This window comes from Pongo abelii, chromosome 5 (assembly GCF_028885655.2).
Source record: "Pongo abelii isolate AG06213 chromosome 5, NHGRI_mPonAbe1-v2.0_pri, whole genome shotgun sequence".
In the NCBI taxonomy this organism is placed as follows: domain Eukaryota; kingdom Metazoa; phylum Chordata; class Mammalia; order Primates; family Hominidae; genus Pongo; species Pongo abelii.
In genome coordinates, this window is record NC_071990.2 from 47,513,831 (window position 1) to 47,527,140 (window position 13,310).

General features: G+C 39.6%; 1 protein-coding gene across 1 annotated transcript in view; it reads right to left on the reverse strand.

Annotated features, from left to right (window-relative positions):
• Positions 1-13,310, reverse strand: part of TNFRSF21 (TNF receptor superfamily member 21) — a 77,595-nt gene that overhangs the window by 11,497 nt on the left and 52,788 nt on the right. The window contains exon 4 of the mRNA XM_002816966.4: positions 10,649-10,914. Coding sequence (XP_002817012.2) covers positions 10,649-10,914 — 266 coding nt within the window. The remainder of the gene's footprint in view (positions 1-10,648; positions 10,915-13,310) is intronic.

Genomic DNA, 13,310 nt, shown 5'->3' on the forward strand with positions numbered 1-13,310 from the left:
CACAAAGCTGCCAAAGCTGGTAAGAACCAGCTGGCTCCGGAGGGAGGGAAAAGGGGGGGCAGCCCCGCCCCGCTGCTGGCACGGGTGTGTGCAAGCTGTCCAGGCTGCTGACATCAACGGTAGTGGTGTTGCCGCCCTGAGCTCACTCACTGACTAGCTTTCTCAAAAAGAGGAAGTGAGGACAGTGAATAAGTGGGTTCTCTTGGCTCAGAGTTGGAGCCCACTCACGTTTGAATATATTGCCAAGACTTTTAAGAGCTCATCACCATCAGAACATGAGGAGATCAGGCTCCGTTGGAAATTCCTTAGGTTTCCCTAAACTTCTATTGGAAAATCTTTCCCACAAAAAAGCCTTTCGATAATTCTATCCATGAGAAAAAGTTTCACAAACCTTTTTAAAGCTTGCCGTAAGACACGGTGGAGGATGGAAAGTAATTTCATAGGAAACTCAAGACCTTGAAGTAAGAAGGCTTAAGTTCATCTTTATGACTTGGGCTTTTTGAACTCATTAAATCTGATTAAATTAGCATTGCATAATAAGTCCATTCATTAGATTCATGCCATTAGAATCACAATGCATATGGTCTACAAGTCTAAGTTAACCTTTGACTTTAACCTCTGACTTCCAAGTCTCGGCAACTCAGCTTCCCTCCGTGGTGGTAACTACTGTTACCAAGTCACAATATACTCTTCCAGAGATAATCTATACTTATACCAATAAACAAGTACATATGTTCTCCACCCCCCTTATTTTTTAAAACAATTTTTAACATCTTTGTATATACTGTGTGTGTGCGTGTATATATACATGTATATATATTTGCAGTATGGTGGCACAATGTAAATACTGTTTTTTTTGGTTTTGTTTTTTTCATGTCTCCCAGGCTGGAGTGCAGTGGTGCAATCTCAGCTCACTGCAGCCTGCATATCCTGTATTCAATTGATTTTCGTGCCTCAGCCTCCTGACTAGCTGGGATTACAGGCGTCCACCAACAGGCCCAGATAATTTTTGTATTAGTAGAGATGGGGTTTCACCATGTTGGCCAGGCTGTTCTCAAACTCCTGACTTCAAGTGATCTGCCCACCTTGGCCTCCCAAAGTGCTGGGATTACAGGAGTGAGCCACTGTGCCCCATCCTACGTACTATTCTTCACCTTGCCTTTTTTCGTTTAACCCTTCTTGAGGTTAGCACATGAAGAGCTGACTCACTTCTTCTGACAAGTGCATGCTGTTCCATTGTATGGATGTTCAATAACTTACATAACCAGTCCTCTAGTGAAGGGCATTTGTAGATCTCCTCACTCTTTTGCTATTACACATGACACTACAATGAATACACGTGTACTTGCATCATTCTGAATGCATGTGAACATGTGTAAGATACCTTCCTAGATGTGGAATCATAGGTCTCCATGCCAGCCTGAGAGGTTAAAAATCTGCATGTTTATAAAGTCTTCAGGCCGGGCGCGATGGCTCACGCCTGTAATCTCAGCACTTTGGGAGGCCGAGGCGGGCAGATCACAAGGTCAGGAGATCGAGACCATCCTGGCTAACATGGTGAAACCCCATCTCTACTAAAAAATACAAAAAAAATTAGCCAGGCCTGGTGGCGGGCGCCTATATTCCCAGCTACTCGGGAGGCTGAGGCAGGAGAATGGCGTGAACCCCGGGGGGCGGAGCTTGCAGTGAGCCGAGATGGTGCCACTGCACTTCAGCCTGGGCGACAGAGCAAGACTCCGTCTCAAAAAAAAAAAAAAAAAAAGTCTTCAGTATTTCTTTCTCTGTGAACTGTTTTGTTCACAAGACTGCACATTTTTTTCTTAATTTGTAAAAACTCCTTATTTTTCAAGAAACTGAACCCTATGTTTCAAACAATTCCGACCAGTGATTATTTTGTCTTTTGATTTATATATGGTATACTCTGGCTTGTTTATTTATTGTTAAGTAGTTGCATTGTTCTTGTATGGCTTCTGTGCTTTATGTTATTCTCTACTGTTGTGATTATAAAAACAAAACATTTCCCCCAATTTTTTTTTCTAGTACTTTTTTGGTGATAAGTCATTTTTGTTGTTGGGCATTTAATTTCAGCCTGTCCTCTGAAAGTCCAACTGTAGATCAATCAAAGTTTCCTCTGTGGCAATTGTTTCTTAAAAAATCAGGAATGACATTAGTGTCTCCCAAGGAAATGGTGAAAAACAAGTGATGAAAACCTTGAAATTAACTGATATAAAATAAAACCTACTGCTGACCATGATGCAATTCCTCATCAGCAAGTGTACCTGTCATTGACACTTGGGTTATAACAGAATAAGGGACACTTTCACAAACACAGAGTGGAGAAGCTAGGCCAAAGCTGGAAGCTATTCAACTTTATCCAAATCGGTGTTTTGGCTTTAAAAAGAAAAAATGAAAATGTGCTCTCCTGCACTGGTAATTGATGGAGAAAATAAACTTCTTTTCACAGTATTGATTCTGATTTCCTCCCAATGCACTTTTTGAGAAAGCCAGTAAAGGGTGTAGATTAAAGGGGTGGGAAATGTCATCCACTAATAGACCCAGCCTTTTCTGAACGGTGAGACACTCTGTCTCAGAAAAAAATTAAAGCCCACTTCCATCCCTCTGTATAGCAGCTTCACAGAATATATTCTCAAGTCTGGCTCACATATCTATCCCTCCTATAAAACTGTCAGCATCCTAAGGGATGATTCTGCTTTGTGTTTTGTTTTGTTTCATTTAGTATCTCAGTGCCTGGTACAGGGCTCAATACATAATGGGTGCTCTGATAATCTACTAAATAAATTGTCTGTGTTGAATTATCTCAACCTTAAAGGCAATACTAATAAGAAGAGTGTGTGTGTGTGTGTGTGTGTGTGTTGGGGAGGGAGTGTACATTAATATAAAGACCCCAAGAATCTGTTTCCTAGACTTTTCTCCTTATGATCTGCATACAGCAAGCTCAACTACTATTTTTTTTAATTCTATGATGCATATTTTTTTCACATTTTAACATCTCTGAAATAGGGGTGTCTCTTACAATTATAATTAGCAGTATTTTATTTCTTTCTCAGTAATACATAATGACAATGGTATATCTTACAATTGACACGGGGTTCAATGAAATATAGTAATATATCTGTATTAGTCAGTTTTCATAGCAAAGAAATACCTGAAGTTGGATAATTTATAAAGAAATGAGGTTTCATATGCTCACGGTTCTGCAAGCTGCACAGGAAGCATGACTGGGGAGGCCTCAGGAAACTTACAATCATGGCAGAAGGCAAAGGGGAAGCAGGCATGTCTTACATGGTCGGAGCAGTGGTGACGGGGGGAGGTGCCACACGCTTTTACCCAATCAGATCTCGTGAGAACTCTATTGCAAGAACAGCGCCAAAGCGGGAAATCTGCCTGCATGATCCAGTCACCTCCCACCAGGCCCCACCTCCAACACTGGGAATTACAATTCAACATGAGGTTTGGGCAGGGACACAGACCCAAACCATATCACTATCTTAATTAGAACATACCCACCTATACTTCTCAGGACCATGAAGCTTGCTAAATAAACCAGCTATAGAGCACCCAGACAGTGTTTGGGACACAACACATATTTAGAAAATGCTGATTCACTTTCAACTTAATGTGCATTTACTGAAAACATAATGCATTTGCTGTCAAGTCAAGAAAAGGACAATGTAGAATTCAATTTCCAACACAGAAAATAGTTGCTAAGATTTACTGAGCCCCCTGCTCTATGTCAAGTGCAGGACTGGGCATTTAAACTCACCTCTAGTTCTCAGCAAGATCTTTACAAGGCACTTACAAAGAAACTGAGGCTTGGAGACTGTATAGGATTTGCCCAAGGTCACACAGTGAGTGGCAAAAGCAAAATTCAAACCTGATTCAGAGGGACAAAGTCAAATTCTTGAATTTGTCAGTTCCTTCTAGTAGTTCCTGGAGATTCAAAGTTCGATATCTAGCACGGGACATGAAATGGGACATTAAAACCTTATTTCTATACCTTAAATATTACAGAACAGTTAAGGGTTTCTAAAAAGCTTGCTACTGAGCAAAACAAGGATGTAAGTAAAACAGACGTTCTTTGCAGAGTCAAAGATATGAGAAGCCCTTAATATGAAAAAGCAGGTGGGGCTTCCTAGGCAGAAACCAAATGTGAAAGTTTCAAGAAAGAAGACCAAAATATAGTCTTGAAAAAAAACTAGTCTGATTTTTTTAAGTGACTTTCAAATGGACAAATATATATCTGCTCTAGCTTTCTATGTATTTTTTTGGCAGGTTGAGTACTCCTTCACCCTGATGCTTATAATTCCTCATGCACACTTCTATTATAACATTTGCTTATCCCACTGAATTATAATTATTTGCACATGTGTCTCCATCACCACAAGTGAGTTATTGAAAGGCACTGACCACTTTTCTTCTTTACCCAGTACCAGGCTCACAGCTGGTGTTTGACAAATGGTTGTCAACTAACTGAATGAAACCTTGGACTATGATAATAAATAGAACAGCCTGAAATGTAATTAAAAATCTAAAGCCTATTTATAAACATTGCTCCTTTGTGCACAATGACAACTTTAAACACAAGCATCATTAAATGTTCTGGTTCTATGTGTGTCAGCAATCCCTTTATAATGTCCTTTTCTCCTCACCACCCCAGAAGTTCCCCAGAGCCTGCAGTCACACCCCATGAATTAAGTAACTTGACCTTAAATAACCCTCCATGCTATAGTAACACGGCAGAGGGCAGCTGCTAGATACATGCAAGTTTAGCTGTTACCTTAGGTCCTCAGGTCTTAGGACAAGAATCCCTAATTTCTAAGAGATGACAAATTGGAAAATTAATGACAAAGACTAATTTGAGTAGCCAAAAAGCCAACAGTTAATGTACAGCTGGTATTTGCTTCAACTCGCCCTCACTGTATTAAATTTCTGAAAATAGCTGGTCTCAGTCAGACCCGTAGATAAGGACAGCTGCATCCTGCAGCTGGTAAGCAAAAAATCAGTAACTGTAGTTCCCTCTGCAGCAGAGGCAGGAGTGCTGTTCTCACCAAAATAGAAGGCCCAGTACTTCTCTAGCTGTTGGGATTCTCCGAGTTGATTATACAGAGCAAAGCCATCCAGGATCCAACACAGAGTCTACTATAGTAGAGAGAGAGAGAGTGCCTAAGTGCACAAATGCTCTGTTCCTGAGACATAGGTCCCCTATGTGGTTCTGGAAAGGACTAAAATATCCTAACAAAGAATCATTCTATTATATAGAAATCAACAACCACCACCACAAAACATTGGCGGTGGGTCCACTGGTTGTTAAATTATAGTGTAGTTTTAATCTGCTTAATCTTATGGAAGGAGCGATAAGAAGTAGAGCATCGATTCTCAACTGTGCTGCCTGGTTAACATCAGTCCTTTATATTTGTGAATCTCTGATCAAAGCAGACAGCTAAAGTAACAATTTATATTATTTTAAATTGTTGTGGTTGTTTTTAATATCATCATTTTTTAAGTATCTATAAAATTTCTTTTTCTGCCCCTTTCTCTCAGGAAGCAATGAAGGGATGCTGAAACTCTAATCACAGATATAATACTTCTGAACCTAGCTGCTAAGCATCACTTTAATATCTCACTCTAGTATGGCCCACAGTAATTTGATTATCAAAATTAATTTTGATAACCACTCAGAGCGTCAAGGGCAGGTCCTGTAATTCCTATTTTAAATGGAAAAATCTCAGAGTTAGAGAAATTGTTTGTCCAGGGTTTCCTATGGAGAAGAAACAGACTCCCTTCCTCCTACCCTATCCAAGGCGCAGGGAAAGAGCGCACTGGTTAAGTCTCTCTGCACATACAAAGGCTCTAAAATAAAAGAGGGGAGCGAAAAAAAAAACCATGGAAAACCAGAAATTCACTTGCTCAGTTTTGTTTCTCTTTTTCTGACAGCTATTGAGGAAGCAGACCATTATCTCCCCTGCTAGAGAAAACTTTCCAGCCAGCCTAGGAACATGTGCTCAGGCAGTAAGCAACACATAGCTACAGTTAGCTGGGATTTCCAGCTCTGAGGCACTGAACCCAGATAGCAGCCTTCCTGCTCGGCCACCTGCTTTCAGCAGTCCTGGAATTGGGTGGACATCCCCACCCAACACTAAGTGACCCTCAGTATTCAGCATCTAAAAGACCCATTATGTGTATAAGTTTTAGCTAGTTAGGAACATTCTTCCATCTCTCTTGCCTCCAGAGCCTGGAAATAATTGCAACTATTAATAGTCAACATCTGACAAATGCTTACAGTGGGTCACACTCACCTCATTCTCAGAGTAACCCATAGGACAGGCACTCATGTTGTTCCTATTGTCTCATGAAGAAACTGAGGCAGAGAGGCCAAGTAATTTACTCAGGGTCCCTAAAATGACTATGTTGCCAGGACAGGGATTTAACCCAGCACACATCTCCATACTGATGTTCTGATCAGAGCCTTACTGGCTGGTTAGATGGCGATTCAGCACATTCCTCCTCCCGACCTCTTAGATTTACTCCTTTAGATTATATAAGTATGTGTAAATTTCTTCCTTCCATCCAACTGTAAGCTTCCTTGATGGCATTGACTTTGTCTTACTCATCTTTGCATTGCCCAAAGTGCCTGTTATAATACCGTGCACAAACTGTGTTATGTAATGTAGATTTAAAAATAAAATCACATCCTCTCCTTTGCTGGTTAGCAGGGGAAACTTAAACCTAGGCATTAAAGGACTAAAGGAAAATAACTGGCAAGCTAGAATTGTATTTCCAGCTATCCTTCAAAAACTAAGGTGAAATAATACAATTTATTTATTTATAAATAGGCACTTTTCAGACCACAAAAAATAGAGTTTACTGCTGGAAACCTACACAGAGAAGTATTCTTTAGGCAAAAGAAAAATTATCTCAGGTAGAAGTTGAAGCTCCAGGAGGAAGGTATTAAGAATGGAAAAGATCAATATGCAGATAAATCTGTGTGACTCCTGACTGTGTAAAACCGCAATAACTCTGCCTTTTAGCAGTATTAAAAGTGTAACATTAAAATTCATGAAAACAAAAGCAAAGTATAAGAGGAGGATAAATAGGATTGAAGTCTTCTAAGGTTGTAGTATCTGTAAAATGGTAAAAAGTACACATTTATTGCCTATATCTCATAATTTAAGCATGTGTGTTGTAATCCCTTGGGTATCCATTAAAAGTGAAGTAAAAAATGTGAAATTAACAAGCTCACAGATGAGGAAAAATGGAATAAGAAAAAAATACTTGATTATTCCAAGAGAAAGCAAGAAAAGATGGAGAGAGAAAAAAATAAAAAAAGAGGACAGGACAAATTCAAAACAAAGATATGGTAGATTTAAACCCAAATATTTGAGTAATTATATTTTAAAAATCACATTTAAAAAGCAATTATATAATTACATAAAAATGTAAACACACTGAAATTCTCTAATTATCAAAAGCTATCAGACTAGATTTAAGAAAAAAATCTGAAATATATGCTTCTTATAAGAGACATTCTTTAAATAAAGACAGAAAAAAATCAAAGTAAAAGGGTGGAAAAAGAGATAACATACAAACTGGAATGCTGTATTAGGGCAGTGTTTTGTTTTTTAATAGCTTTGGCAAAATTGCAATAACTTACAACTATTATCCCACTGTTTTGCTGCTTATTCCAAATGCTCATGTCCCACAAGGGAAGAATAGCTATGATTCTGGAAGGCTGGGTTCAGTTTAGATGTCGAACTTGAAAGAAGAGGGTGCTGAAAAATACAGCTCATACCTCAGATAAAGAAAGAGTCAGACTCTGAATGGGTTTAATTTAAAAATGGCTAATAGGCCACCATGGTTAATAATGAACCGGCTGTTCTTGACAGAGGCAACAAAAAGCCACACCAGGGCTAATCCTTTTAGTGGAACATAACATAGCCATTTTCAGGCTTATGAAGAGAAAAAACATTGACCATTTAAAAAAATGGTCATTTTTACCCATTAAGAGTCCATTAACTCCCGGGGCAAGGCCCCAAATCCCCAGCAGTACCACCATACACAGGGAGTACAAGCCCATCACAGGATGAGAATAAGGAGTCTCAATTAAGCCCCCTGCCTTCTGATTCTCTTGTTAGATGGGACAAATTTCAGAAATAAACTACGGACAGAGAGTAACATACTGTGCAATTACCACTTGAGCATCCCTAATCCAAAAATTCAAAATCCAAAACTTTTTGAGCACCAACATAGTGCCACAAGTGGAAAATTCCACACACGAGTACTTAACACAAACTTTGCTTCATGCATACACTTTTTCTAATTTTGTATAAAATTACCTTCAGGCTATGTATATAAGGTATATGTGAAACATAAATGAATCTCATGTTTTGATTTGGGTCCCATCCCCAAACTATCTCATTATGTATATGCAAATATTCCAAAGTCTGAAAAAATCCAAAATCTAAAACACTTCCAGTCCCAAGCATATCAGATAAAGGATACTCAACCTGTAATAAGAACTGGCAGCCAGAAATCCATGTTCATTGGCTATTAAAATTAGAGTTAGAGCTGGATCCAAAACGCTGCTAGACATTGATGTATATTGTTAAAACGTGAAATCAAAAATTTAATACTGCCTTCTCAGCCTCCATCATAACTCAAAGGCTATAGCAGAACCAAAGAGAAAGTTGTAGAGTGCTTTGACATTACTGTTCTCAAAAAATAAACAACAAAAAATAGCTACTATTAGAATCTTTTGGTATTATAGAAGAGATAAGGGGAAGGAAAGAATTAAAATGTACAAGAGTTTGGCATTTAGGAAGAAGGTGCTTTGTTCTCTCATTCGTTGACCTAATGATTTTATTATGAATCACTCTTTTTGACATGCACTCTCACCTTCTTATTTTTCCATTGGCCCACCATAGGTTTGGGTTAACCAAATCCTAACCTTGCATCAGTCATATGCTTTCTTTCTTTCTTTTAGGCATCATCAAGGACATTAGGCGACTTATTCTCACATATCTAAATCTTTCTTTGAGCCTTAGGCTTGTCTTCCAGCTCTCTCCTTAAAGCCATTCTCTAAGAATGCATGGCAATGCTTTGCCTCTAAACTCCCTGTATTCAAACCACCGCCATTTTACTTAATTGGAGGGTTAACATCTCCCTCGCTTTCCCCCAAATCCAGCTACTTAAAGCCTAGTTTTACTTGTGAATAATATTTCACACCTAAATTATTTCTTAGAAAGTCATAAGACACTGGTGTATGCCTTTGAATGTTTATCACTTGGGTCTATTAATAAGTATTTTTTTCTAAAATTCCACATTTCAAAGAAGTTAAAAATATGCCAGGAGCTTTAAAAGACCACCTTCAAAGTCAATTAGCACCTATAAATTGTTATTATCCAGTTACTTGGATAAAAGATTCACCTGATAAATGGTTACATCAATTGTCAAGAATTACTGCGCTATCAGTATAAAAAGATAAAAGCATTTGGACTTCTTAAGTACATAAAGTATACTTAAGCATAAGTATAAAGTATGTAAAATGGAATCCTTTGATACACAAAATGTGATACAGAATGATAGTAAACTGCATTGATGTCATAAAAAATCTCTACCTAGCTCTTTTAGGTAACAAATTTAGACCACTGGAATAATAACACAGACCAGCCCTTTAAATCTTAAGTGGGTTTTATCTAGTCTTAGTGGCAGCATTTTCTTTACTTTGGGAATATGTTCTGAAACCTGAATCGAAGTCTGTGGAAAATATGATTCAATATCCAAATCTGAATTTTATTCATGGCCTTTCAGGGAAGTACATACAATTAAAGAAAGGCTAAGTAAAATGAGTTACATCATGGTCGTAACTACCACTTGTAGAACACTTGCAATGAGTCAGGCATTTTATATGCTTTATTTCTCATCTTAATCTTATATAGCAGGGTTGCAAATGTGAATAACAGAGGCAAGGAAAGTTGAAGTAACTTACCCTTCATCACCTAAGCTAATATGTACCAGAGCCAGGATTCAAATCCAGTGCTGTCTGGCTCCAAAGCCAAGGCTTATTAGCTATAAAGAAATCACACTCCTGGGTCCCCTCAGTTCCCATCTGATGTGCGCCACGGAACAACCCAAGGAGGAGAATCAGTTCTGTCATCAACTGCCGCTAGCACCACCTGCATCCTCAGGAGGCGAGAATGCTGCCTTCATAAGCCACATCACAAAAACACCCTCTGGAGGAGAGGCGGTATAGTAAAAAGTATTTTTTCTTGGTTTTGTTCAAAGTGTGTCATGCAAAATGAGATTGTAAATGGGGTAACAAAGAGAGCTTTTACAAATACTGATTCATACTCTGCCCCCTTGGAGATTCTGATGTGACTGGTCTGCAGGTAGGGTCTGAGCATCAGTATTTTTTTTTAAAGTTTTCGAGATGATTCTAATGGACGGCCACTGAGAACCCCCGTCCTAGAAGGTAGGGTGTATGTATGTGTGTGCAGGCGTGTGCGTGTGTGTGTGTGTGTGTGCCTATACACCGAATATGTTATTTTTCTTTGTTCCCATACAACTGATAAAATTTGAAGCATAGGGGCAATAGGTCAGTGGTAAAGACACACAACCAGGGCTCCATTACCTGGGTAGTGTCTTCCATCAGCCCACGAATCTTCTCCACAACATCGTTTCTCCGGTGCTGGCGCAGGGCGCTAATTAGCTGGGCGAGGCTGGCCTCGGGGCCCCGGATGGTCCAGTGCTGCAGAGCTGCGTAGGCCCGCTCGTGGTCGGCTGTGTACCCATTGGAGAAAGCAGCAACCTCCCTCTCACTGGCATTGCAAAGAAACTGATAGATATCTTTCCACTGGCTTCCCACTTGGGCTGCTACAAGCTTCAGGATGTCGATACCTACACCAGAGAAAAAATAAAAAACAAATGAGGGCTTGTAAGGGAAGCTTCTTACATAAGGCAGCTCTGCTTTAATGAATAAACTAGAAGAGGCACGCTTTCCTGTCTTTGTATGTCAAAGGACTGCATTGCCTCCCTTAAGCACTTGGCACAAGCAGCTCATCTTGTGGACTCGCTGGTACCCTCATACAAATTCCACTTCCTGAGTGTGGAACCAGAAGAAGGAGTGATCATGGAATTATAATAAATCAGACCCAAAAAGATGTTTTGAAAGCTAAACCCAAATAAGGTATTCAAGGTGATTCCTCTGTTACTATAGTAATACACCCTTGTTGAAGGAGAGGGGTGGATAAGTTCCAAGATCCCCAGTGGATGCGTTGAAGCCATGGATGGTACAGAGCCCTATACATACTGGGCATGAATTTCATTTTCCTTCTTCACAATGTATGGATAGAAAATTCCTTCTTCTTGTAGATCTTAGCAACCTCAGCATACAATTGACTTTTCTTATTAAGTGGGGAACTTTCATGTTTTCACTTAAAGGAAGCACTTTATGGCCACTGGCATATCCAAATTATCAGCATCACTCCTCTTGAGCTTTGGGCCAATATTAAGTAAAATAAGGGTACCGAGACGGTCAATCTGATAACCTAGATGGCTACTAAGTGACTCACAGGCAGGTGAGGTCTCCAGCATGGAGATGGTGGACAAAGGGAGGATTCCCTTCCCCAGCGGGACACAGCAGGATGGTACGGGAATGTAAGATTTGATCACATTACTCAGAATAATAGTGCATTATCTAAAACTTATGAATTGTTTATTTCTGGAATTTTCCATTTAGTATTTTTGGACCACAGTGGACCACAGGCAACTGAAACCTTGGAAAGCTAAACTGTGGATAAGGGAGGACTACTGTACTAAATACAATAGTAACCAAGTAAGTTAGAGGCTCCCATCTAAAAACATGGTGACTTCATGACATTCAGAAAAAGGGAAGCTGCAAATTAAAACTGCAATGGACTTTACCCAGAACTGTCTAGGTAAAAGGTTTCCAAATTCTGGGAATGGTGTCGTTTATATCAACTAACAGTGTGCCCAGCTGTTCCAGGCCAATAGAAGCATTCCTGAAGAACACCTAACTTGTGCTCAAACTCATGTTCAACAAGCAATTTTCTAATTCATTATTCAGTCTTCCAACTTGACTTGCACAGTTATAATGAAGACAGCAGCCAAAATGACTGTATAATAACAATAGCTATTATCTTCCAGGTATTATGTTAAGGCATTAGCTTACTGAACATCTTTATAAGGCATTAATATTCCAATTACACAGGTAAGAAAAAAATACAGTTAGAAAAGTTAGGCTACTGGCCCAGTATCACAAAGGTAGGTGAGTTGGTTATTGAACCCAACTCACCAGTTTTGTAATTCAAATCCTGTATGTGTAACCACTATGAAATGTGACAGTATCGATGGTACTTCCAAGACGAAGGAAATGCCTTGGCTTATAATGACCATGGCTGGTTATTCTGACAGACAGCTGTCCCCAGTGATTCAATATATTGTCATCCTGGCTCAGCAGTCACTTGAAAACCCAGTGAGTGTGCATCTGTGGTCCCCAGATCTGATGAACAGATGAAATGGTGATGATGAAATTGGTGAACTGCAAAAATCAAATCTCAAGATCCAAAAACTCAGGATAAGAACCTGGCACCAACCCTTCGTGAGGGGAGGCTCTCCCTGAGTAGCTCACTTTGGTGTCTCTCTCTTTATGGCATCTTCTCTCTGCAGTTACACATTGGCTTTGCCAGGATTTACACGTGGGATGCATATATCACCCTTATAGTAAGGGCTCTGGTATTTTACTACCATGGGTGAGTGAGTCCTCTGAATCAATGTCATGTCTTTGGTTTTTTTTTTTTTTTTTTTTTTTGAGATGAAGTTTTGCTCTTGTCAGCTAGGCTGGAGTGCAATGGCGCAATCTCGGCTCACTGCAACCTAAACCTCCTGAGTTCAAGGGATTCTCCTGCCTCACCCTCCCAAGTAGCTGGGATTACAGACACCCACCACACCCAGCTGATTTTTGTATTTTTAGTAGAGGTGAGGTTTCATCATGTTGGCCAGGCTGGTCTCGAACTCCTGATCTCAGGTGATCTGCCTGCCTCGGCCTCCCAAAGTGCTGGGATTACAGGCGTGAGCCACCGTACCTGGCCAATATCATGTCTTTGAATGAGGCCATGCTCACCTGCCCTGATAACATAGCTGTTATAGTTAACGATATCTTAAAAATATTTACTACTCAATAAAAAAAATAGGGTCACATTCCCAAGTGAGGCTTAGGAGAGAAAGCAAAAGAGAAGAATAAAGAGGGGCTTACTGTTCTGATTTCTCAATCA